Source organism: Periplaneta americana, chromosome 2 (assembly GCF_040183065.1).
Source record: "Periplaneta americana isolate PAMFEO1 chromosome 2, P.americana_PAMFEO1_priV1, whole genome shotgun sequence".
NCBI classification, from domain to species: domain Eukaryota; kingdom Metazoa; phylum Arthropoda; class Insecta; order Blattodea; family Blattidae; genus Periplaneta; species Periplaneta americana.
The window spans coordinates 183806059-183832328 of NC_091118.1; the positions used below are offsets into that span (position 1 = coordinate 183806059).

Genomic DNA, 26270 nt, shown 5'->3' on the forward strand with positions numbered 1-26270 from the left:
ACAACCTCTATGTTATGAATGAAAGTACCGATGCTGCAACTTTCCAATCCAGTAGAGGAAGTAGTCGCGTTGACTTAACAATAACTAATAACAAATTGCTTCGTTATTTTTCTGAGTGGCAGTGCGGGGAGGAAGAAAGTTGCTCGGACCACAACATCATAAAATTCAGAATTGAAAGTTCTAACATTGGAGAATGCAAGACGAGCTACTTGGGAGTACGTTACATCACTAAGCAGGAGAATTATAAGAAGTTTCAAACTAGTCTGGCCAACAATTTCATCTCTACCTTTAACTGCTCCAACGAACTAGAAGTAACGAAGCTCGACAAGGAATTACGAGAAAAAACTAAACAGTACAACGCTGAAGCATTAATACAGGACTGTTTCTCGTGTATAACAGCAGCATGCAATACAGCTTTTAGAATCTCAAGAAGTAAAAAGCAAATAACAGGTAGAACTGTTCCATGGTGGTCCACAGAACTACAAATACTACGGAAAAAAACAAATGCACTACGTCGAAGATACCAACGAACTCGGAACAATGAAGACCTAAGGAGCGAGCGGAAAACACAGTACATGGAAGGAAAAAGGTTATACCAATCCAGAATAGAGGAAGAAAAATTTAAATCCTGGCAAAAACACTGCTCCTCTATTGAAGGGAACAATCCATGGGATACAATTTATAAAATCGCGTCTGGAAAAGCAAGAACCATGACCTGCCTCTCAACTCTTCAAACATCAGATGGAACCTTCACCGATAATGCAGAAAGCACGATTAGTCATATGTTAGATGCTTTCGCCCCCAAGGACGAAGAGATCAACGATAGTGCAAGTCATAAGCGAATTAGAGAGCTAACAACGGAGGCCATACGTACTGAAGATGATAAACTCTTCACTCGTGAAGAAATTTTATATACGATAAAACAATTCAATCCTAAGAAAGCACCCGGGGAAGATGGACTGACAAGCGAGATACTCCTTCAAGTTTTCAAAGCTTTTCCAGCATTTATGACTGAGATATACAATAAATGTCTCAAAGAAAGCTGTTTCCCACAACAATGGAAGAAATCTAACATAGTGGCGATAATTAAACCTGGCAAAGAAGAGGTTAAGGACGTGTCAAAATATCGACCTATCAGCTTGCTAAACGTGGCGGGTAAAGTCCTAGACAAATTAATGATTAACAGAATCCTGCATCATGTGCATACTAATACTGCTGGTTTGAACAGGAATCAATATGGTTTCATGCCCCAAAAAGGAACAGTGGACGCATTGATGGCGGCTAAGGAGATCATTGAAGAAAACTTAAGTGAAAATAACTGTATTGCAGTAGTTAGCTTGGACGTCCGAGGAGCATTTGATGCGGCTTGGTGGCCAGGCATTCTTTACAATCTTAGAGAATTGAAATGTCCTAAGAATCTCTTTAATCTTGCAAGAAGTTATTTCAGCAATAGAATTGCTGCTCTAGGGACTAATACTTTTAAAATAGAGAGACCTGTGACTATGGGATGTCCACAAGGTTCTTGCAGCGGTCCTGGGTTCTGGAATATACTGTATAATTCGCTGCTCAATTTGGACTTCACTCATCGTACGAGGGTCATTGCTTTCGCGGACGACTTAATGGTTCTAACGCAAGGAAAAACCACTACGGATGCAGAGAATTATGCCAACCTAGATTTGAAGAAAATTGAAAAATGGGCGAGAGAAAACAAAATGCACTTCAATGAAAAGAAGTCCAAAACATTATTAATATCAAGGAAAAGATCAGGAGACGACAAAACACTGAACATCTACTTAAACAATAAACGTCTGGAGCAAGTATCCGAACTAAAGTACTTGGGTATCTATCTCGATAACAGATTTAATTTTGACAAACATGTAGATTACATTACAGAGAAATGCACTCCGATAATAAACATGCTAGCAAGAGTAGCTAAACTCAAATGGGGTCTAGAACATCGGGCACTAAAAACCATATACATGGGTGCAATTGAACCAGTACTAACATATGGCGCACCGATATGGGAGAAGGCCTTAACAAAACAAAACAACTTAAGGAAATATCAACGTGTTCAAAGACTAATGAACATAAAAATAGCGAAGGCATTTAGAACACTTTCATATGACGCCTCATGTGTAATAGCAGGAGTTCTTCCAATTCGTCTAGTCATAGAAGAAAAGGTCAGAATTTATAGAGCCACCCACAAAAACATGGAGTACGATGCACCTCTGGAAGTGATTCACTGGCCACACCCAGCTGAAGAACCACTCATAAGAGCGCCTATGGAGGATACGGCAAACAAAATAGATATATACACGGATGGAAGTAAAATCGGAGGAAAAGTTGGAGCTGCTGCGGTCATAATCCAAAACGACATGGTCATCCACCGATCCAAATACAAACTGCATGAAAAATGTTCTAACAATCAGGCAGAACAAATAGCAATCTTGAAGGTACTACAACACATTGAGAATGTAGAAATAACAGAAGAAACAGAGAATATTGCAGTAGTTAACACAGACAGCAAAGTGACACTGGACACTTTACAGAACAAGAATAAACATAATCCAATAATTGAAAATATAAAGAGAGAATTGAAAAAATTGGAGAGACAGCAATGGACAGTTCTCTTTAGGTGGGTGAAGGCCCATGTCGGAATAGTAGGGAATGAGATAGCTGACCGTCTTGCCAAACAAGCCGCCATAGAAGATGAAGGGGAAATAGCTTATAACAAAATACCGAGAGATACCATAGTAACAGAAGAGAGAGAAAAGACCTTAAGAAAATGGCAAGAGCAGTGGACTATCTCAACTAAGGGCGCAATAACGAAATCATTCTTCCCATCAATTAAAGATAGATTGAAGATAAATTTACCTGTCGGGGCAGAATTTACTTCTATTGTGACAGGTCACGGCTTCACAAGATCGTACCTTCACAGATTCAAGATTATTCCAACTCCAACGTGCCCTTGCAGACTAAAAGAAGAACAGACAGTCAACCATATACTACTAAGATGTGCCACACTGATAAAAGAAAGAAGAATCCTACGAGCTAGTATAATACGCACAGGTCAAACCTGGCCTCCACCTTTTGATCAGTTCACAACAGCATACCTCAAAAGCTTCAGAAAATTTATAAAATCCATAGAATTTGGCAAAATGTAACAGAATTGAAATTAGAAGTAATATTAACAATGATGGTAACCTAAAATATATAGAAGTACAATTAGGCAACACTTGTATCTATAAGAATTTCAACATCGCAATCAAAATTGTAAATATCTTGTTCTCATAAATTATGTAACTAATTATTGTAATATTTTATGTAAAGCATGTAGTATTACTCCAAGGTAATGGAGCATGCTGATATACAAAAAAAAAAAAAAAAAAAAAAAAAAAGACCATACATCTCCCACCGAGGTTTATTAAATTAATAAATTTACTAATGATTAACAGAAAGATAAGACTACAACCAGTGTTTGCGAATACAGAAACAAGGACATCTTCCACAGGCTTACCCCAGGGATCAGCCCTAAGTCCAATCCTTTTCACTATATACATAGCATCTTTGAGCACATTACCACTTCAAACTACAAAAATGATATTATATGCTGATGACATAGCCTTATATTACACATATCATAAAAATGAGTTTCAGGAAAAATCAAGTCAACACCAAAGTGATATAAACAAGGTGATCTCAGAATTAGAGAGATTAGGATTGGATGTTAACCCTAGGAAAAGCCAACATCTACACCTGACACCGGCTAAGACCCGACAAGAAGAATGCCATTACATCAAAATGGGGGATCATATTTTGCAAACAGTACTAAAATGTAAATTCTTAGGGGTGATCCTGAACGCTAGGCAGACAGGATCCGACCACTACAACTTTGTTATCCAAAAAATTAATAATAGGAAGAGGATTTTCCAACATATTACGGGTCGGAGATGGGGAAATCACCCCAAAACACTAAAATTACTGTACAATAATATGATACAATCGGTCCTAGAATATGGCATAGGGGCACTCCCTCACCCAAATAAGTCACTTCAGAACAAATTATCGACAATGATCTATGGAATAGCCAAACAAATACTGGGAGTGAGAGGGAAACCCAAAAAAAATAAAAATATTTCAGGAATTACAACTGGCAAAATTCTACAACCAACAAATAAGAGCCTGTCACCAGATTATGAGAACGGTATTCTCCAACACAGAGTCTTATCTATACAAAAAGCTCAAATGGCTGTTCCTATTACTAGTACGAAGAGGGGGAGAGAACAGGATAGGGAAGAGCCCGCAATACATAAAGATTTTTGGGAAATATTATACTTCCTCGATAATTTATACATCTCCCCGATTCCCAGTTTACTGTACGAGCTACCAAGTTATCATAAATAATATACCAGAAGAGATGATACCGTTCACAAATCGATATACTAGTAAGGCAGAATTCCTAGAATATTCCCAACAATCGAAAAGGAATCATCCAAATGTACAGGAAATTTTCACGGATGGATCGAAAATGGATGAAGGTACGGGAGCGGCATACTATAATAAAACCAATGGAGAACAGAAAGTTATTGGACTACATAAATATTCCTCTATTTTTATGGCAGAAATTAGGGCCGTGGAAGAAGCGCTGCTCTCCATACGTAGTAGCCAAGAAGCCTGTATACGGATACACATCGATTCGAGGAGTGCACTACAAGCCATTAAAAACACAACAGTAAATACTACTAGATCTATGGCCGAAATACATTGCAAACAGCTGATATCAGAATTACAAATAGCGAACAATGACATCCAATTGGTCTGGATCCCAAGTCACACAGGCATACAAGGAAATGAATATGTTGACACGCTGGCAAAATCCGCGACACACATAGCCTCAACCACCAATGAAAGGATAACGACGAAGGACTTTCAACTACTACATAATCAGTCAATACAAAGAAGGGGAGGAAAAAAATAGAAACCGATATATTTATCAAAAGCACTAACCAGATATGAGATAACAACCATAATGAACATCAAACACAAGGTAGCACTGACTCCAGCATACCAATATAGAATACAAAGGGCGGATTCAGCAAGATGTGTATGTGGACAGTGGGGGGACATTAATCATGTCCTACTAGGATGCAACCTTATCTCCTCTCAAGCACACAAATTTATATCGGAAGTTAGTTCAATACAGGGGAATGGTCCATTTTCAATACCAAACCTAATAGATACTAATAAGATCCCAATATTGAAAGCACTTCTACGACACATACGTAGATGCAAAATGAAGTTATAAGTTTTTCATGTACAAATAACTCGATAAGAGAATAATTCAGATAAGAAACTAATGCTGGTCCATAAGGACGTTGAAATTGCCTTCCAGGAGAAAAGGCTATAGGACGTCCTTAAAGAAATCATAACAACAACTAAATGTGTACAAGCAAGTGGCAGCAGTGGTGGAGCAATAGCTGTATCTAAACCTCCCACTTCCAAAAAACGGTAATTTTTTGGTGGAATGGGAGGAAGAGTTTTTCTGTTGTAAAAAAGATTACGAGAGTGTAAAATGACTAATTTATTTATAAGGTGTTAAGTGTCTTTCTTCGAACCAACATTAAGAGATTAGGTACAGCTTACAGCAGTAAAAGTTTTGGAAATATTCAACATTTTTTCCTCCATTACTGTATCTTGTACAATAATGAAAATTTGGTATGTGTAAAGCACTGTCCTGCTATATGGGGGGGGGGGGAAACATCATCGTATTATGTCTTTACCAGTGTAATGCATTGTAAACAGTCTATGAGCTCTAGGTTTGAATCACGAATATAAAGTCAACTTCAACACATAATGCTGTGGCACGCGTCCAATATGACGTCACTTCAATATAGTCTATGAACAGCTAACCTTATCTCCGTACGCCCTGGTACAAAATACGGTCCCTAATTATTACTAACATCTGTGACATGTATCATATAGCCTTTTATAACCAATACCATTGAATGTAATAATGTTATTATATTGTATGAATTACCTTGTACCTCATGTTGATTTATGGTGAAGTTCAAGAGAAGGCCTGATGGCCTTAACTTCATCCTAATAAATAATTCTTAACTTCACATTCAAACGACATATTATTGTTGTTTGAATCGAGCGCGTGTTTGTCATACCAGGTTGATAGGAAATATGAAATAATTTCACATCCAGTCTCAATAAGAAAATACTCTTCTCATACCTAAGCAAAGAATATGCATTTTTTTTTTCAGTCTTTCAACATCTACACCTCTCGAAAGTGGGATCTTCTTTCAGCCCATATTAGAACTTGTCGGACGCTATCGTCTTTCAGAATTAAAATTACAATTACCTATTTTAACGGACATAGTAAATCATATTCACATGTAAATATAAAATTCACGACCAATATTTAATAATTTCAGCTTTCTATTTTTCTTTAATTGGGTTATTTTACGACGCTGTATGAACATTTCAGGTTATTTAGCGTCCGAATGAAATGAAGGTGATAATGCCTGTGAAATGAGTCCGGGGTGCAGTACCGAAAGTTACCCAGCATTTGCTCGTATTGGGTTGAGGGAAAACCCCGGAACAAACTCAACCAGGTAACTTGCTCCGACCGGGATTCGAACCCGGATCACCTGGTTTCACGGTCAGACGCGCTAACCGTTACTCCACAGGTGTGGACTTCAGCTTTCTTTTTAGACTAGTTTAGTGAACTGATTTTCGCTTAATATGTTAAACAGTGATTATATTTAAATATCTAATTAGTATTAGTCTATTATTATTATTATTATTATTATTATTATTATTATTTAGTTAACTGTACGAAGACAGATCTGGACCCTACAAGTGACACCAACAAGGCATCGCTCATAAGGCAACTAGGCCAGAAGATAATGGGATAGGCTGCCAGTTCCTTTCCCTCTTCATTGCATACATCGCTGATTGGCTACATATTACACTAGTCAGACTTCAGATGCATACAAACAATTGTTCTTCCTCTGACACATATCGTCAAGTGAGATGTACTGGCTGGTAATAGATGCACATATCAGCCATAATCTCAATCAGAGGTTTTACTATTATTATTATTATTATTATTATTATTATTATTATTATTATTTTTTTTTTTTTTTTTTTTTTTTTTCTGACGCTTCTTTCTGTCGACGCACCGGCCATGAGCTATCTGCTCCTTCCCTTGAACCAGTCTCTATACAAGTTCTGCAATGCTTGGGAAAAGTAGCATAAGTCAGTTTCCATAAACATGTTTTATTATTTTATTGACAACTTACGGAACATCTGCTCGCTTGGGAAAAGAGACATAAGTATTTCTCCCATTACAATAATTCATACAAAAGAAAATCAAATCGACATAAACAAGTGTGAAGACAGTTTTTTTCCTTCTCCTGTAAAATTAACATTTTTGACTTGTGCCACTTTTCCCGAGCACTACAGAGTTGTACATACCAATGCACTTGCACTCTTGTTTATTACGTAAGTTGCACAGCAGACAAACTCATTGCTGCCAACCGTACGACGTGAATCGTACTGTACATGTGCGATAATTTGATATCATGCACGATCGTACGTTCCAACCCATGGGTAGTACGCAAAATGTACGATCTGTCCGCAAAAAGGGAAAAACATGTCAAAAATAGGGAATCTTAAACATTTTGTTACAATTTACTACATTCGAAATCTTATTTTTACATCTCTGCAGTATTATATCCCGCTTATCCATTTAAAGTAGTTTTTGCTTATAGCACTTCTGCGTTATATGTGCTGTACAGTAGATTAGCGCAACACATATTCCTATAATTATTATTATTATTATTATCATTATTATTATGGCAGGATCGTACGCGAGCGGAACAGATTGCTTACAACGCTCGGCCGCCGCACAGTGGTTCATTTTCCCGAATTCCTGGCCAGAACTCCAAAACTGATACATATAGGGGAGGGTTGTTTGTTGTCTTAATTTAAAGAGCAAGGACAGGGCATGTAAACATCGTACGGAAAAGGAGTGAGACGGGATAAGAAGTAAAAGAAGTGTTGAGTGTTTACAGGCGACGGAAAATGTATACACATACACAGACGAAAGAGCTTCTTCATATGGAGTTACAATTAATTGATTTTCTTTGTATTTATTTTGAGACTATATTGGTCAGAGTCCTATATATTGAAAGAAATGAAAAGAAATAAAGTTTCCTACCTATGCAATTTCGAATTTAAATTCATTAACTTTATTGTCACTCCAGATGGAAAAGTATTTTTTTTTTCAATTTACTTTACGTTTAATACTGCGATCCTGTTTTATTATTATTCATGATGTATTATTAAATGTTACTGTCCACACCTGTGGAGTAACGGTCAGCGCGTCTGGCCGCGAAATCAGGTGGCCCGGGTTCGATTCCCGGTCGGGGCAAGTTACTGGTTGAGGTTTTTTCCGGGGGTTTCCCTCAACCCAATATGAGCAAATGCTGGGTAACTTTCGGGGCTGAACCCCGGACTCATTTCACCGGCATTATCACCTTCATCTCATTCAGACGCTAAATAACCAAAGATGTTGATAAATAACCTAATAAAATAACCTAACCTAATAAAATAAAAAAAATAAATGTTATTTCAGTTAAACATTTTTCTCACCTATGCATTTTTATTTTCTTCAGATCTCCATAAAAACGTGTAAATAAAGTTTTACTGTATTATGTACGGCACTTAGAATTAGCCTGCCAGTTTAAGGATGATCATTAACACTGAACAAAATGGGAAAATAATATTCATCATACCAATTTAAATGAAGTTTCATTTTTGTCGTGAAAAATACTTAAATAGCAAACATGTTATTATTTTAACAATGTTATAATATACAGACAGAACTTACATATTAAGAGCCTGCTATGAAGTATGTTAGAATTCTTCCTCTTAAAAAAAATAAAAAACTATTTTTCCATAGAAATAAACTTCCTTTTTAATTGTAGTTACTGATATTATTATTATTATTATTATTATTGTTGTTGTTTAGTCTTGTCTGCTTCTAACTACTGCAGTTCTGATTTAAATTATTTTTATGAGCTGTACAAACATATTGCACAGAATTAATAAATATTACAATATTTTAAAACTGTAATACAGAATTACTAAATATAATGAATTCTGTGCTTTAATTTTGTGGCAGTTGATAAATCAAAGTAAAATACATTTCGGAATATGTATTATATGAGTTTCTCGTGTTAAATTCTATTTCACCTGGTTTACATGTTTCGACCTGTTATTGGTCTTCTTCAGAGTTCTGAAGAAGACCAATAACAGGTCGAAACATGTAAATCAAGTACGATAGAATTTAACACGAGAAAGTCATATTCCGAAGTGATACAGTGTTAAAAATTGTGTAATCAAGATGTATAATAGTACATTATGCAACGAGCCTATAGTGGTAGTAATTAAGACGCGAGTATGTTTATGAAACGAGCGCAAGCGAATTTCATAATTTTCATACGAGCGTCTTAAATACCATTATAGGCAAGTTTCATACGACTTTTTACGCTCGACCATATTTCTAACTTGAAATTATTCATAAGTATTCATGTTATTCTTACCTGACTGGGGAGCGGAACTGAACTTGTACAATATCTCGTAAATTGTGAGATGTGCGCAGACGCGAAAGTATTGATTTTTTCCGAGAAAGAAATGTCACTGACCTTGATATAATCTAGAGCGTAAAATAGACATTAATTTTCATATAATCTTGAAATTGATTTAGACATTGAAAAACGAGGTGACAAATTGAATTCATTTGAATATTATTTACAATTAACGTTAATTATTATAGTAACAGAACATAACCTTCTGCGACAGTATTGGATTTCCAGCCTCCGTGACGTTTCGCTAGTTGTCTTTCGATTGCATATCCGAGAATAATCGATACTTGCGCTTTCATATTGCTACAATGGTGTTTTCTGATTGGTGGAACACCTCAACTTTAATGAATAGGTGTACTTTAATGAGGTCCATTAAAGGGCTGCTATCAGGTGTACAATTACTACATTTCGGCATGGTCGAGCATAAAATGCATTATATTTTAAATGCTTAAAACCACTCAACATGTGACGCAACATTTATAACCTACTTCAGGGAATAGAGACAGTTTTAACCCGTCAACTTTTCTCTTGCGATCTTCGCCAACAAAATCATCATACACAGCTTTATGTATGGTGCCGTAGTGATGCATTATATTATGTTTTCGTCTTCCTTTTATAATTTTCTGACATATAAGGCACTGAGAATGTTGGATATTGAAGAATTCTGAACAGCTAACTAGAGCACACCACTCCTCCTCCACCGCAACGATACCACCCCTACTCAACGCTCGCGAGTTATTTCTTTTACTCCCCTCCGTTAGCTGTGTGCTCCCTTCAACAATGAGCAACCTTTGGACAGGTTTGCTATGAGGCATAAGCAATGCTCTCCTGTCCAGGAGCACACAACAATTTTTTTTAAATATTGCGTCCTCAGGTTGCGGATCGAGGAGACGGCCTCCAGATATGGAGGGTAGCTGTGAATATATTGAATAAGCAGTCGCGGACAGCCGATGAGGGGTAGTCCTCCAGCTTGGGGGTTGGGCGAAGGGCAAACAACCCATCACCGTAAAAAAACAGATTTTTTACGAATCCTTCAAATAAGCCTCGGAAAGGGACTGATTCTCTAGCATGACCACAGAAAAGGAATAAGGTTTTGAGATTTGGTACTTGGAATGTTACAAGTCTATATAGAACAGGAGGGGTAACATTAGTAGCAAAAGAACTAGCTAGATATAGAATAGACTTCGTGGGACTACAGGAGGTTAGGTTAGATGGGAACGGCATAAGACAAATAGATTATTTGTTGTATTATGGGGAAGGAAACGATAATCACCAATTAGGAACAGGATTCTTTATTCATAAAAGTTGAGAGAGGAACTTAGGTTAAGGGTATTTGAGAATAAGGTGCTTAGGAAAATATTTGGGGCTAAGAGGGGTGAAGTTACAGGAGAATGGAGAAAGTTACACCACAGAAATGCATACATTGCATTCTTCACTTGACATAATAAGGAACATTAAATACAGACGTTTGAGATGGGCAGGGCATGAAGCACGTATGGGCGAATCCAGAAATGCATATAGAGTGTTAGTTGGGAGGCCGGAGGGAAAAAGACCTTTAGGGAGGCCGAGACGTAGATGGGAAGATAATATTAAAATGGATTTGAGGGAGGTGGGATATGATGATAGGGAATGGATTAATCTTGCTCAGGATAGAGACCAATGGCGGGCTTATGTTAGGGCGGCAATGAACCCCGGGTTCCTTAAAAGCCAGTAAGTAAGTATTTCTGTGCGTTCATATTTAATTTTTAACAACTGAGTCTAAAGGCATAACTCACAATATAAAGAAGTATTTATTCTTTAATAATTCATAAACTTATATAAAACAAACGATTTTACTTAAAACAGTCATTCAAATTTAGAATTATAATGTATGGCATTTTTTAAATAATTACTGTCAAATAGTAATTATTGAGATGTAAGTTTTTTTGTTAATTGCCACAAAACAATTTTTTTAATATTGTGAGTTATGATTCTAGAGGCATCAATTATTTCCTTACAAAAATTTAAAATAATCGTTTAAATAAAACACGGTGGAGGAGGTTTAGGCAAGATAATCCAAATAGGCCTATTTTTATATGTAATGTACGATCGTCCAATGAAAAGTACGATAATTTGGAACCAATTATGCGAATCCGTCCATCCGCGGGGTTGGCAATGCTTTACTTCAGTGCAGTGGCACGACCTTGCATGTCTAGACTATTGCACAGTTTTGTGCGACAAGTCTCGAATCCAGAACGTTGAAATGGACGTTTTCACGTGAGTTTTTAATTTCTATATTATTGCAACAATTTTAACAATTTAAATAAAGTTTCCTTTTATTACGGGAATTTAAGCGCAGCATTGAAGCCTAGGCAGGAATGAAGTGCAGTCGAGTTCCGACTTATTGTTGTTTGTTATCTCTGTGGTGTTTTTTCCCTTTATTAAATCATATTTGTTATTTTTCTACGAAAGTGTGCAAAGAAGTATTTTCGACAAGGACACTGGCTCAAAGTATGTTTTTCTACAATGAATTTACCGCACTCACTTCATACTCGCTTCCTAATAAACGCAGCTACAGAAGCAGATTTATTTTATAACTCGCCATAGCGCTTCACTGCACTTCTTAGAAATAAATGTAAAGTAATTACATAATTAAAATAGGACATTTGGTCTAGGGAAAATCCCTGTTTGATATAAGGATAAATCGCTTAATATGTTACTTAATTGAAATTGGATTTAAATAATTAAAATACGATCATTTTGGACCAAACACTACTAATTGCTTTAACATGTTTCTTAATCCTTATTACATGCAAATAATTAAAATAGGATCATTTGGTTCAGATAACATCCGTTTTTGGTGCAAGGATAAATCGTTTAACATTTTTTTAAATTAGTCTTGACTGCATCCTTTAATAAATCACTCCAAATTAAAGTTAATATAGAGTGAATTGTGTACGAAGATAATTTTTTATGTTAACCTCATTGTGAATCTTTTTTTCTTTGTTAAGAACTATTTTGGGCAACTAGTGAATGTACATGGGCCAAATAGAAATGATCGGGACGAAATTCAAATACAAACTGCTGAGCCATTTATACCCGAACCCACATTTTCTGAAGTAATTGCGATAGAAAATCTGAAAAAGTACGATTCTCCAGATATCGATAAAATTCCAACAGAATTAATACAAGAGGGTGGAAGCGCATTATCTAGCGAAATTTATAAGCTTGTGCTTGCTATTTGGGAAAAGGCTTCTACTCCCCCCTCATTGTACCATTATGGTGCTCTGTCAAAATTTCAAGATCTTAACGTAAATGCAGTTTTAAAAAGGAATGCGAAAGTGATTTTTTGTCATAGACTGAAGAGATTTTGATGATTTTATGTAGTAAAATATGCTTTACTGGGTACATAATTAATTAACATTAATTAATATTTTTTATATATTTTTCGTCTATTTATTTATTTTAGGAAATCCCTCATTATTATTATTATTATTATTATTATTATTATTATTATTATTATTATTTTATTTTTTTATTTTTTAACTGCCTCCTATTGGAGGTAGCCCAGAAAGTATCAGTATACTCTCCTACATAAATTTTACAATATTAAATGTTTACATAAATTTTGTTGACAGAAAATTAAAATAAACATATATGCATTATAAAGTGAAGAAAAATAAATTAAACAGAGTGAATTTGATGACTCAGAATTTGGCAAGAGGGTTTCAAAACTGAAGTTATGATGTCAGTAGTAAGCGTCTGTGGTAGTAGAAAATGAGGATTTCATAAGCGACCTCGGATTCCTTACTGAAATATGTGAGCATCTTAATATTCTCAATTGCAAACTTCAATAGAAATATAAAAACATTCCAATATTGTTCACTCTTGTGAAAAGATAATATTATATTTTTTAGCGATTATCTGTCAAAATAGTGAAGCTCTTTCAGTAGAAGCTGAGATTTGCATAAATCTAAAGAGTCTAGGAACGTCTTTATGTATCAATTTGTTTTAATTAATGACACTATTATTCATGACAAAGATGAATACTTCTCTGTATAAGATATTTAAGGTGGGGTTTCGGCTAAATTTTCGACGGTACATATTGCGATACACTTCTTACCCGTTACCCATTTCAGTGAGTGCTGACGACCACTGGTACAAGACGGGGGCTTCGAATTGATCTGGGAATGTTCTCTTGTGAGGAGGGGATAGATAAATTCTATTGAGGATCGTTTTAACAAAACTCATTTTTTCCGAATTGCGGGTTTTGACGGATTCTGGTCAATTGTAATGAGAGGAAAATGATGCAGTGCTCATAATAGCACAAAAACTCAATATTTTCAATTGAAAAGAGAGCCTCAATGTAGAGAGTTTTCACAAAACTTAACTTCTCCATTTCTTAAATTTTCACAAAACTCAACATGTCCTCTAACTCAACATTTCACACTTTTATCCTGTTTCACAAGCTACAATATTTTACAACAATGTAATACATTTGCATTTTGACAACAGTGACACACTTTGGAGCTCAAATATTATATAATATTTTGTTGTTTCCTGCGCTAATTCAGTATAAATCTGGCCGTTGTTGTATGTGCATGTATTGTGAGTAGTGATGAAAATTCAAAATCCGTTCAAGCTACTGAAAGGGGTAGGAAGAGTAGAAGCAAGTTAGTTAATCTAAGAGTAAGAAATATACAAATATACAGTCCAAACTAGACTGTAATCATTGAGAACAGGAAAAAAGAAAATGTGCGCCAGGTTCTTTCTGCTTAAATGATCTAATTAATTTTCGAGACAATTTATACAGAAATAGCACAAAAGCTGAACAGGATAATTATTTGCTAAGAACATGAAAGTTGATCTATCTAAACGGTGTAGATGGACTTCAAAAAGCTAGAAAGATTTGTGTCTATCTCATATTTCGTAAGACGTGAAAATGGAGAAGATTTCCCAGTAGGCCTATGTGCTGCTATGTTTAGAAAAGTGCCAGTTATGTTATTACGACATTGAAGGATTACATAGGTAATTTAGAAAAAAAATGTTTACTCACAAAAAAATCCTGAAATTTAACTCTCAGATTGTTTTCAGATTCTTGTGGGTCTCAGAATAAAAATTGCATACTGATTGCTATGCTTGTTGGTTATCTGGAAAGCACTGAGGTTTTAAAGAAATTAAACATTTCTTATCTATCTTTGGAAAGGTATATGCCTCCGGACCACGTGTCGGCGCATCCGAAGTCAAGAGACAAAAGCACCGCATTAGTTTTCCATGTCGGCCACCGGTATTGTACACCAAATACAAATAAATTTAAAAGAAATAAAAGAAAACTTGAAATGAAAAATTATAGGATTTATACACTACCCAAAAAATAATACAAAATAATACAGGGTTGAAAGGAACCGATGGATCAAACTTTAAGATGTGATTCCATATATTAAATGTAACGAAACTTTTATTACACATTTCCTTCGATAAAGCACCGTTAAGCAGGAAAGAAATAGTCTGTGTCCAATGTTTTAGCGCTCTATTGCGGTAAGAGCCCAAGAGAAATGGCTGATTGTTATACAAGCAGATAGATAAAAATAATAATCTGAACAGTTAATGTCTTGAATCTTTATACTCGTATATATATTGCATATCAAACCATTTAACTATGAATTTGAATTCAATAATTGCGAAAACCGTTAAAGTAAATCTTGCAACGTAGCGCACTATAGCCCGTCAATGACTGAGTACAGGAGAGGAGGAGGGGAAGGTAAGGAGTGCAGGCCGCTCATTGCAGGGTAAAGTTATTGCAGTAGCCGTGATGTTGCCAAATGCTTTAAAGAAACATAACGATTTACTCTAAAACGGTGAATGTTAGAAAAAAAAAAACTTATTTAGATTTTTCAAATCTCTCCTCATCACCTATTACCAGTTTCATTCTGGTGCAGAAGATACCATCCACCCTGTATACTATCTGCATGCCGATAAACACAAATGGGATTTTTGTAGGACAGATACGTTGTCAAGACAGACTTTCTCGTGGCACTCTTATTTCCTGTGCCATTGATAATCATTTTTCTCTTGACTTTGTTTCATAAATTGAATATAAATAACTTAAGTTATCGGATCAAATACAAAGATGATGAGCTAGTTGTTAATGGTAGTAGTAGTAGTAGTAGACAGAAGCGGTAGTGACAGTGGTAGTAGTAATTGTAGTAAAAGCACTAGTATTGGCAGTAGTAGTAGCATCAATGGTAGCAGTAATAATAGTAGCAGTAGTAGTAGTAGTAGTAGACAGAAGCGGTAGTGACAATGGGAGTAGTAATAGTAGTAAAAGCACTAGTATTGGCAGTAGTAGTAGCATCAATGGTAGCAGTATTAATAGTAGTAGCAGCAGTAGTAGTAGTAGTAGTTGACAGAAGCGGTAGTGACAGTGGTAGTAGTAATAGTAGTAAAAGCACTAGTATTGGCAGTAGTAGTAGCATCAATGGTAGCAGTATTAATAGTAGCAGCAGCAGCAGTAGTAGTAGTAGTAGTAGTAGTAGTAGTAGTAGTAGTAGTAGTAGTAGTAGTTGACAGAAGCGGTAGTGACAGTGGTAGTAGTAATAGTAGTAAAAGCACTAGTATTGGCAGTAGTAGTAGCATCAATGGTAGCAGTATTAATAGTAGCAGCAGCAGTAGTAGTAGTTGTAGTAGTAGTAGTAGTAGTTGACAGAAGCGGTAGTGACAGTGGTAGTAGTAATAGTAGTAAAAGCACCAGTATTGGCAGTAGTAGTAGCATCAATGGTAGTAGTAGTAGTAGTAGTAGTAGCGGCAGTAGCAGTAGTAGAATTAGTAAGAGCAGTGGGATCAGCAGTAACAGCAGAAGTAGTAACAGCAGCAGTGGCAGCAGTAGAATTTGTGACAGTACTTGTAACAGTACTAGAATTAGTAGCAGCAGGAGTAGTAGAAGCAATAACAGCAGGAACAGTAGTAGTAGAATTAGTAACAACAGTACCAGCAGTAGTACCAGCTATAGAATTAGTAGCATTTCATTTAGCAATGCTTTCTACGTTAGATGTTATTCACCGTCGTAATTGAATGGATGAGAAGTGGTCCACAAATTTACCTACAACCATGGTGGAAGAATACTGGTGTGGCGGATCGTTGACACAAATGCGTCGGGTCTGCGCATGTGACGTCACACTGGGAGGTCAGAGCTGGGAATCAAGCACAGCAGTCGCTTTGAACTTAGTTATGGTGACAAAGATTGCGCGAATTTTTTTAATCTATGTGAAATAAATATGCAATAGAACACCGGGCTGTGTTATGTATGGCTACAACAGCCACTCGAAGAAAACGAAATGAACCAACATAAGATACTATGGATTTCCGAAGGACAAAGACGTAGCGACTAGCGAGCTCGTGGATCACTGTCGAAGGGCGGACAAGTTCAATTTATAAGACGCTAAATTACGATTTTTAAAACAAGAATGTTTGTTCTGACATTACAATAACTTCATAAAAGTAAAATACTTGTTAAAGTCTTTCTCATGATAGTAGAAACATTTGAATGTACGCATTTACAAATATATTAAATATTATTGATGTGGAAATAATAATAATTAGGCCTATTATTTAGTTATTATTATTACCATTACAATTATTATTAATATTATTACTACTGCCATTACCATTACCATTATTATTATTATTATTATTATTATTATTATTATAGAAATGCATATAGAGTGTTAGTTGGGAGGCCGGAGGGAAAAAGACCTTTGAGGAGGCCGAGACTTAGATGGGAGGATAATATCAAAATGGATTTGACAGTACACACTGGATTAATATTGCTCAGGATAGGGACCAATGGCAGGCTTACATGAGGGCGGCAATGAACCTCCGAGTTCCTTAAAAGTTGTATTATGATTATTATTATTATTATTATTATTTACATTAATATCACTATTTTTATTGACACTTATTATTTTTCTATTTTTATTTATTATTTCTGGGTCCATAAGTTTTTCAAAATTTATGTTGGTTATGCAAAAACCAGAGAAAATGACTTTTCGAATGCAACCATTAAGGATGATTTCCTATGTTTTCTTATCATTTATCTTAATGTTTCTTTTTTTTTTTTTTTTTTTTTCAAATTTCACATAATTATTTGTAATGATTGTCCTTTGTGAATTGATTAGTAGGCCGATCTATTGAACCCTTATTTAGGGCAGCTTTTCTTAATACAAATTTATTATTATTATTATTATTATTATTATTATTATTATTATTATTAATTTATATTGTAATATGTCTCACTGGTTGACTATCTTCTGAAAATTAGTTTCATTTCATTTATTTAGAGATACTCTATTCAACCAATACGGTCCGAAATTTTAACATTTGTGTCCATTCATATTCTGAAATCAAAATCACTGTCAATATACAAAATATTACTGCCAATAATACGAATAATCATGTAAGCAAAACTTTATTGTCATGCAAAAATTTATAACAATAATGTAGTTTCTAACAAGTAAAAATAATTATTTGCGTGTGCACTGCTGATGTCCGTACTACATCCAAGCCTACGCCATAATGAACCATTTTTCGAAAATTAAACAAACGCAAACACTGAAAAGTAATTGAACTCTCTATATCAGGGGTTCTTGCTCAGGATAGGGACCAATGGCGGGCTTATGTGAAGGCGGCAATGAACCTCCGTGTTCCTTAAAAGCCATGGAGTGTGTCGCGAAATTTTGGAATTGAAAAATAAATTTTATGCCATCCAGAAAGTCTCTTTATAACGCATTTTTTTTTATTTACAACGAAGTCTCTGATATGGTACATTTTATTTGAGACAGACTTTACCAATAAAACGTGAACACCTGCAACATTGCTCAGTTTAATTTTTCTGCCTGGCGATAATTCGAATGGAAGTGAACGCCTTAGTAATTCGTTTACTCTTCCCACTAATAAAAACAAGAGTTTATAATCGTCAGAATATATTGGTCACTTTTAGTATAGCTATACGGTATGTGTGAGCGGGTGATAGTGCGACTATTTTATCAAAAGCGTTTTATTTAGATTTTATCATGGGCAAATGTTTAATGCGAAAGAGACAATCTGAATCAAGTTCTGGGTTAGATGACAGCAGTGCTAATTCAAATAATGTGAGCGAAATTTCCCTCCAGGGTTTATAAAAACGTACTGCGTTTCGTAGCTAGACTGATTAATACTTGCAATAGGCCTATGGTTTTACGTACAGTGAAGATGAATATAAACAAAATCCCAAGTGCCTTATATGCGGAAATGTTTTGTCGACGGTGCTGAATAAACTAAAAATACACACAGAACTGCTGTTTTCAACGTCATAATTGTGTGAATCAACATTTTCTACCATGAAAATAGTGAAATATAAACAAAGGAACAGACTTACGTGATGATTATTTACGTGTTGTCCTGTCAACTATAAGACCACGTATAGATAAACACTTTGCAATCTACCAAGCGCAGACTTCACATTAATTTAAATAGGTGAGTTTTCAAAAACGATCATAAAAATCTTTTATCGGACATCCAGCATAGATAGGTTAAATTTTTTGACACATATCTTTGTTTTTTTCTAATGCTACTCAAGTTGCTACATGTTTCTTTATTATTTTTATTGTGTATTAACATCTACCTATCTACAACACTGGATATCCGACACTACATAGAAGTTGTTTTCAGTGCTTTTCTCTGGCGGAACGCGCTGGAACGGCGTTCGGGCATATTTTTGTTACATTTTTCATCATTGAACTGAAATATGTGTGAATAACTATGTTTTCAATATAATTTTTCTTTGAATTTCGCTTAGACCTTGACAGTCTTAATTGGGCGTAAAGGAAGTTAAAAACGACAAAATTCCTGTGCAGTGAACAGTAATCATTTCCCTGTCCGCTATAAAATATTCTACACAGAGTTCCATCACCTTTTTCTCCAGAAGAAAAGCACTGGTTGTTATTATTATATTGTTATTAATAAAAACAAATATGTGTCGCGATATCGTAGGCGTTCAGTAAAGTGTGTCGTCAGTCAAAAAAGGTTGGGAACCACTGCTCTATGTTAACGCAAAACTGAAGTCACTGTCGATTATTATATAATTGAACTTAATTCAGTATACCGATAAAAAATCAGTTCAGATCACAGTCATTGCCATGGCCGACTCCCTAGAAATTAACTTATTAAACAATAATCAGAAGACGTTTTATATTTATTTAATCTGTGACGTTCTGTTATTATAGTTCTGCATTACGTGTATTAGAATCATGACTATCTAATATTTTATTATATATTCAGTTTCATTACGCTTAAACAGCATAGGCTATAGATATAAGTATACAACACTCTAATATTTTTTATTCCTTAAAAAAAAAAGAAGATTGATAAGATTCAGTACTTTTAATAATAAAATCGTTCTAATAACTTTTTCTAAGAATAAATGGTCTAGTAATATTAATAGCATTTCCCCATAAAAGGTAAAATAAATATGAACATAGGCCTACCATTTTAAAGTGTTGTCGTCACAAATTCCAAGAAACGTGGTACTATTCACAGCTGTAATATAATAATTATCAAAATTAAAAGAGAGTTCAATACTTGTTCGTAATTCACTACTTTTTTTTGCGGTTGTCTATTAATTCATTTTTCTCCTTCAGTGCACATCATTGCTGTATCGTCAGCATATTATCATTGTTCATAATTATAATGTCCCGTAACAAATATTTATTTTCATCAACGATGCCTTCGAGTAACACAATTATGATCAGAACAGCGTCAATGTAATGCTTTACTGAAGGCAAGGTTGGATCTTGGTCCCAGCGTGACGTCATCTGTGCAAGTGAGAGGGGACGATACCTGCGCACCGCCACACCAGTGTTATTCCACCATGCGTGCAACCCTCTATAAAGAACGGTTCTTTTACGAGTCGTAAATCTAAGACACGGAACACCAGCTATACTTCTCTTCCAGAAGATGCTATACTCGGGATTTTATCGCAGATTTCAGGCCTGTGCAACGCGGGAGCCATAACAAATGCATTTAAAGAATTCTCAGTCAAACGTTGTATAAATCTTTCAATTGTATGTGCAGTGGCACTTTCTTGTTAGAACCATACGTACTGCATACATGGTTTCATATTCTTGAATTTGGCCAATGGAAATGTACAGAATGCTACAGAATAACGCTGACTATTAATTGTTTCATTTCAAAGTATTGCTGGTAACTTGAGAACTTGACCTTTAATATTTTCTATTTATATTAATGATATTTCTTCTAATCTAACATACTGCCGACATCATATTTATGCTCACGACATAGAAATCCATCTGCATACTCGACCTAACTACATAAATGACGCTATAACTAAAGTTAATGATGATTTGAATTCAATATCCTTATGGTCAAAAACGCACGGACTTAATCTAAATGCAAGTAAATCGCAGGCTATCTTAATAGAACATCAAAGATCGAAATAATATTACTATTGCATACAGCTCGACTGTGAAGAACCTTGGCATTTATATGGATTGTCACCTGGAATGGAATGAACAAGTGATTCACACTTCTAAAAAAATATTTTCTATTATTCACTCATTAAAACGACTGAAGCACTTTCTTCCTCATAAACTAAAATTAATCCTTGTACAAAAACTCGTGATGCCACACTTCGACTACTGTGATATTATATTAAGTAACCTAAATGCAAATTTGAGCAGCAGGCTACAACGTGTGCATAAAGCGTGCGTCCGTTATATTTGCAATATTCGTAAATATGATATGTTTCCCCGTCTTTCCAAAGTCTGTCTTGGCTAAGGTAAGTGATCGCGAGCTCTGCATTCTTTTATTCTCTTATTTCAAACTCTGCGCACCAAAAGTTATGATTTTGATGTCAAGATATATCAATGTTTCGGAATATAAGAATGATCAGTGCAATATAGAAAGATACTGTATGTGCCTATTTAGTTTAGATGTAATTTACGTATGTCTTCTAAACGATAATGCATGAATATGACCTACATTCGTAGCACGATCACATATTAAATTGTTACGAGATGCGTAATCTGAATCACCACTGCGACATCGTTTATTATTCTTGCATTATCATATGACAACTTATTTCTTGTAAATGGACTTTCAATGTTGATTGGTGTTACAGGATGCTGGTCACAGTTCTTAGTGTCCTCCTGGTAGGTTTAATGGCATTACTCGCATATTATCGAGTCAAGAATCGGGCTACAGTCGAGCTGGTGGAGAAGATTCCTGGACCAAAAACGATCCCCATCCTGGGCAACCTCTTGGACTTCGGGCTTCATGTAGAGGGTAAGAATTTGCAAAGAACTTTACCTATGTGAATTTTTGAAAACAATTACATTTTTTTCCTTTCAATAGGAAGGCCCAAAAATAGCATAGAATTATACTTCAAACTATCTCCGTGCTCATAGACATTGACTGAAACGAAACCAAAGCACACTTGTTACTTTCGATGCAGTTGTTTTCAGAAGAGCACATTATTATTAAATTGAATTGTAAGATAATAAGATTAGTTACTTCCGGTTTCTCACTTATAAAAGGGTTTCATTCAACAGCAATGAATACATAAAGTGCAATCAACCAATTTTAATAAGCAATAAATAAGCTTAAATGTATATACTCCGTATATGTACAGTATGTACTTCTGTAAACTGGTGCATGACGTCACTCCTTCCCCAAGCTAGCGAGCGACCGAGAGGGAGTTCACGTAGCATGTTGTGTTCCCTCTCCCACGTGCATAAGGCTTATTTTGCGTCTTGCACTCTACATATTCCAAAGACAGAGTATAGTTAATACATCAGAATCCTCCTGAGTCCTGAGAGTATAGTATACTATACTTCATACATGATTATGACATAAGATGTATGTGCAGGGATCTGAAGTATAGTAATTTTTTTTAATTTATTGGTTTATTTTACGACGCTGTATCAACATTTAGGTCATTTATCGTCTGAATGAAATGAAGGTGATAATGCCGGTGAAATGAATCCGGGGTCCAGCACCGAAAGTTACCCAGCATTTGCTCGTATTGGGTTGAGGGAAAACCCCGGAAAAAAACCTCAACCAGGTAACTTGCCCCGACCGGGAATCGAACCCGGGCCACCTAGTTTCGCGGCCAGACAGGCTCACCGTTACTCCACAGGTGTGGACAAGTATAGTAATAATTTATCTGTATTTGTGCCGTAAGTGTAACCTGCAGAATTTTTTCAGAAATTTTCCTCACATCAGTGACTTTTTTTAAAGTGTAGAATTATTTTGAACTTCATTGGTCTTTTCCCTAAAGAAGTTTCTGTGAAAATCCTTTTGCTCTTCTTCCTTCTGAAGCTCTTAGCACATGCCCAATCCATTGCAGTTTTCTTGCTTTAATTGTGGTTACAGTATCATGTTCATTTCTTTATTCTGTAATTTCCTACAATTCATGAAAATATCTACATTTCGAACTGCTCTCAAAACTGTTCTTTAAAATAAATTTCAATTTATTCTCATTGTTTTTGTGAGTATGTATGTCTTACAAGCATAGACTGGAACAGGTAGGGTAAACCATACAGTTATTGGCCACCTTACAGTTATTGGCCACTTGAACTTTGATGTGTTATTATAAGACAGGATGTGCAAATAATTAATTAATATTTTGCCAGGTGGTAGCAGCATGTTTTCTTATTTCGTTGTTACTTTAATTTTCAACAACAGATAGCACTGTGAGATGAAAAAGATATTTCTGCAAAACATACGTTCCCAGACTTTGGTTTCTTGTGAAATTCTTAAGAATTGTGTTGTGGTTGAGTCGTAATAATTACTGTTTCTTTTAACTGGTATTCATTATTATTCCAATTATGAGGTAAGTACATCTCTATTTTGACTTTACACTTATAAAACGTAATAAAATACAATCCCTAAATTTTGAAAATTTACTGGCTAATAACTGTTTAATAATAACGCATTTTTCAGTTATTGGCCACCCCCGCCAATAACTGTAATTTTATAATAATTTTAAAATTAAATTATTTTCCTTCATTTAACTTATTATATGCCACTATTTCACTAGTATTTTTATTTTCAGTCCATTAAATATGTGCATAGTTATTAGCCACGTGGCCAATAACTGTCTTACTGGGTGGCCAATAACTATTGTTATTTATTTTATACCCTGGTTAGATTATTTTTAAGATTCCAAAATGGGCTGTCTATAAGCCAGAGGCGATGAAGGCAACAGTGGAAGAATTGTAAACTCACTGGATTTCACTTAGAGTCATTGCTAAAAAGTATGGTGTTCCTAAGGCAACCCTAAAAATCAAAATAAAAAATGCTAAAAAGGAAAGGTGATTTGAATCTTATAGCTTAGGAGGAAATCGATAATGAGTGTTCTGAAAAATGTCATTTCATATCGAACACTGGATGCAGACAAGTCTACAGGGTTGTTTCCGATCTCTGAAATGAATTTGAATGACATCATGTGCGTTAGGAGTCACATGACAGGTGAATTGTGGCGCAAGATGACAAGCCAGTAGTGAGTGATCTCACAGCCAGAGTGCAGGGCGACTCTCAGCAGAAATTCCCAAGAAAATCGAGCCTTTTTGAGAGGGGTACATAACAACTCTTTGTGATGCAAAGTACAGTTAAGTGAAAATAAAGAAGCCTGCAATAAACGAGGTTTCGTTATTTCCAAGAAAGGCATCTTCTGTATACTTAATAATATTGATAAAGTTCGAATGGAATTAATTTGTATCATCTCGTGGGGTGCGGCGACTTGTGACAGGGGGGTGGATTTGCTTGCTTTTTCCACTCTGGAATTAATCCCATCCGAGCTTTGCCAGTCTTATTAAGTACACATAAGATGTCTTTCTTGGAAATAATGAAACCACGTTTTTTACAGGCTCCTATGATTTTCATGTAACTGTACTTGACATCGGAAAGAGTTGTTATGTACACCTCCCAGAAAGGTTAAATTTTCTTGGGCGTTGCTACTGTAATACTCCGTGCACTCTGATTATGAAATCACTCACTACTGGTCTGTCACCTCTCGCCGCAATTTAGTTGTCGATGTGATTCCTGACTCACATGACGTCATTCAAATTCGTTATCAGAGATCGGAAACAACCCTGTACTCAACAAGAAGTTTTGGCTGACAATATTGACAATTACGCCTATTATAAAATGCAAGAGATGAACCCCGGAATGTGACTCTCCATGACAATTTTTATATTGCATTTTTGTTGGCTGTTTAACAACGGTGTATCAACTACTAGGTTATTCAGCGTCGATGTGATTGGTGATAGCGAGATGATATTTCTCGAGATGAGGCCGAGGATTCGCCATAGTTTACCTCACATTTTCCTTACAGTTGGAGAAAACCTCGGAAAAACTCAACCAAATGATAATTTCAAGCGGGAACGAACCCACGCTAGGCCACAAGTCTGGATCGGCAGGCAAGTGCCTCAGCCGACTGAACTACGCCAGTGGCCGACTCCCCATGGCAATACAGTACTTCAACAAGTGTGAATGCAGGTTGCAGTAGTCAACATTCTGGTTGTGGTAACATATGTAAGTGAGAGCCATCGGCGTAGCTCGGTCAGTTAAGGCGCTTGCCTGCCGATGTGGAGTTGCGTTCGAGCGCGGGTTAGATTCCTGGTTGGGTTCTTTCCGAGGTTTTCCCCAACCGTAAGGAAAATGTCAGATAATCTATGGCGAATCCTCGGCCTCATCTCGAGAAATATCATCTCGCTATCACCAATCCCATCGACGCTAAATAACTTCGTAGTTGATAGAGCGTCGTTAAATAACCAAGTAAAAAGGACATAAGTAAGAAAATATCTTCCATCCTCAAAAGAATCAAGAATACATCAATCGGCAAGTTTCTGGTGTGGCCAGAGACACCTAAAAGAGAAGGCAAACATGATATAGAAAGATTGCCGTTTTCGATAATATCACAGAGCTACCAGGATATTCACAGAAAGAAGCGTGAACGGAAAGTTGTCCAAGAAAAGAAAAAAGAAAGAGAAAACGTAAAGTTGCGACAGAAAAAAGAAAACGAACACTCTTCAGAGAACTGCAAAATGAATGAAGTCCAATTTGTGACATTTGCAAGAAGCTTCCAGTGAAATTTGATGTGAATATTGTAAAAACGTATGCTATGTAAATTATAATTCACGTAAACACAGACAACACATTCCTGATGGTGATATCTCCCTATGTCACTCATTTTTATAAAGGAGAAGATTCACATAACAGTATGGATCTTAAGGGTAGTTCGGAGGATGGTGATTACCTTGAAAAATTTGATAAACTAGCAACATATAAATAAGGGTATACAGTAAAGAGACATGTGGATTTATATTTTACATAAAACTGGTATTAGGGCAGTGCAATGCATGTGTAAATAACTAATAGAAATGATAGCAACAGTTTAAAATAATATTTGCAGCCAAAACAAAAATAAATGTCTATTAGAGATGATAATTGTGAAGTGGCCAATAACTATGCAATCGGTGGCCAATAACTGTCAAGAAGTGGCCAATAACTATAATTTCACACATATTAATTTTAATTGGTCACTAGTATCACACAGTATTCTTGATTCCATTTTTG

The 26270-nt window shown here is 35.6% G+C and overlaps 2 protein-coding genes across 2 annotated transcripts in view; both read left to right on the top strand.

Moving 5' to 3' along the window:
* The window catches only part of LOC138694899 (cytochrome P450 4g15-like), a 33957-nt gene extending 25738 nt beyond the window's left edge, over positions 1 to 8219 (top strand). Inside the window, exon 4 of the mRNA XM_069819073.1 lies at positions 7873 to 8219. Coding sequence (XP_069675174.1) covers positions 7873 to 8001 — 129 coding nt within the window. The 3' untranslated portion in view covers positions 8002 to 8219. The remainder of the gene's footprint in view (positions 1 to 7872) is intronic.
* A 3598-nt stretch (positions 8220 to 11817) lies between these two features.
* The window catches only part of LOC138694897 (cytochrome P450 4C1-like), a 61861-nt gene continuing 47408 nt past the window's right edge, over positions 11818 to 26270 (top strand). Inside the window, exons 1-2 of the mRNA XM_069819071.1 lie at positions 11818 to 11915; positions 21811 to 21974. Coding sequence (XP_069675172.1) covers positions 11902 to 11915; positions 21811 to 21974 — 178 coding nt within the window. The 5' untranslated portion in view covers positions 11818 to 11901. The remainder of the gene's footprint in view (positions 11916 to 21810; positions 21975 to 26270) is intronic.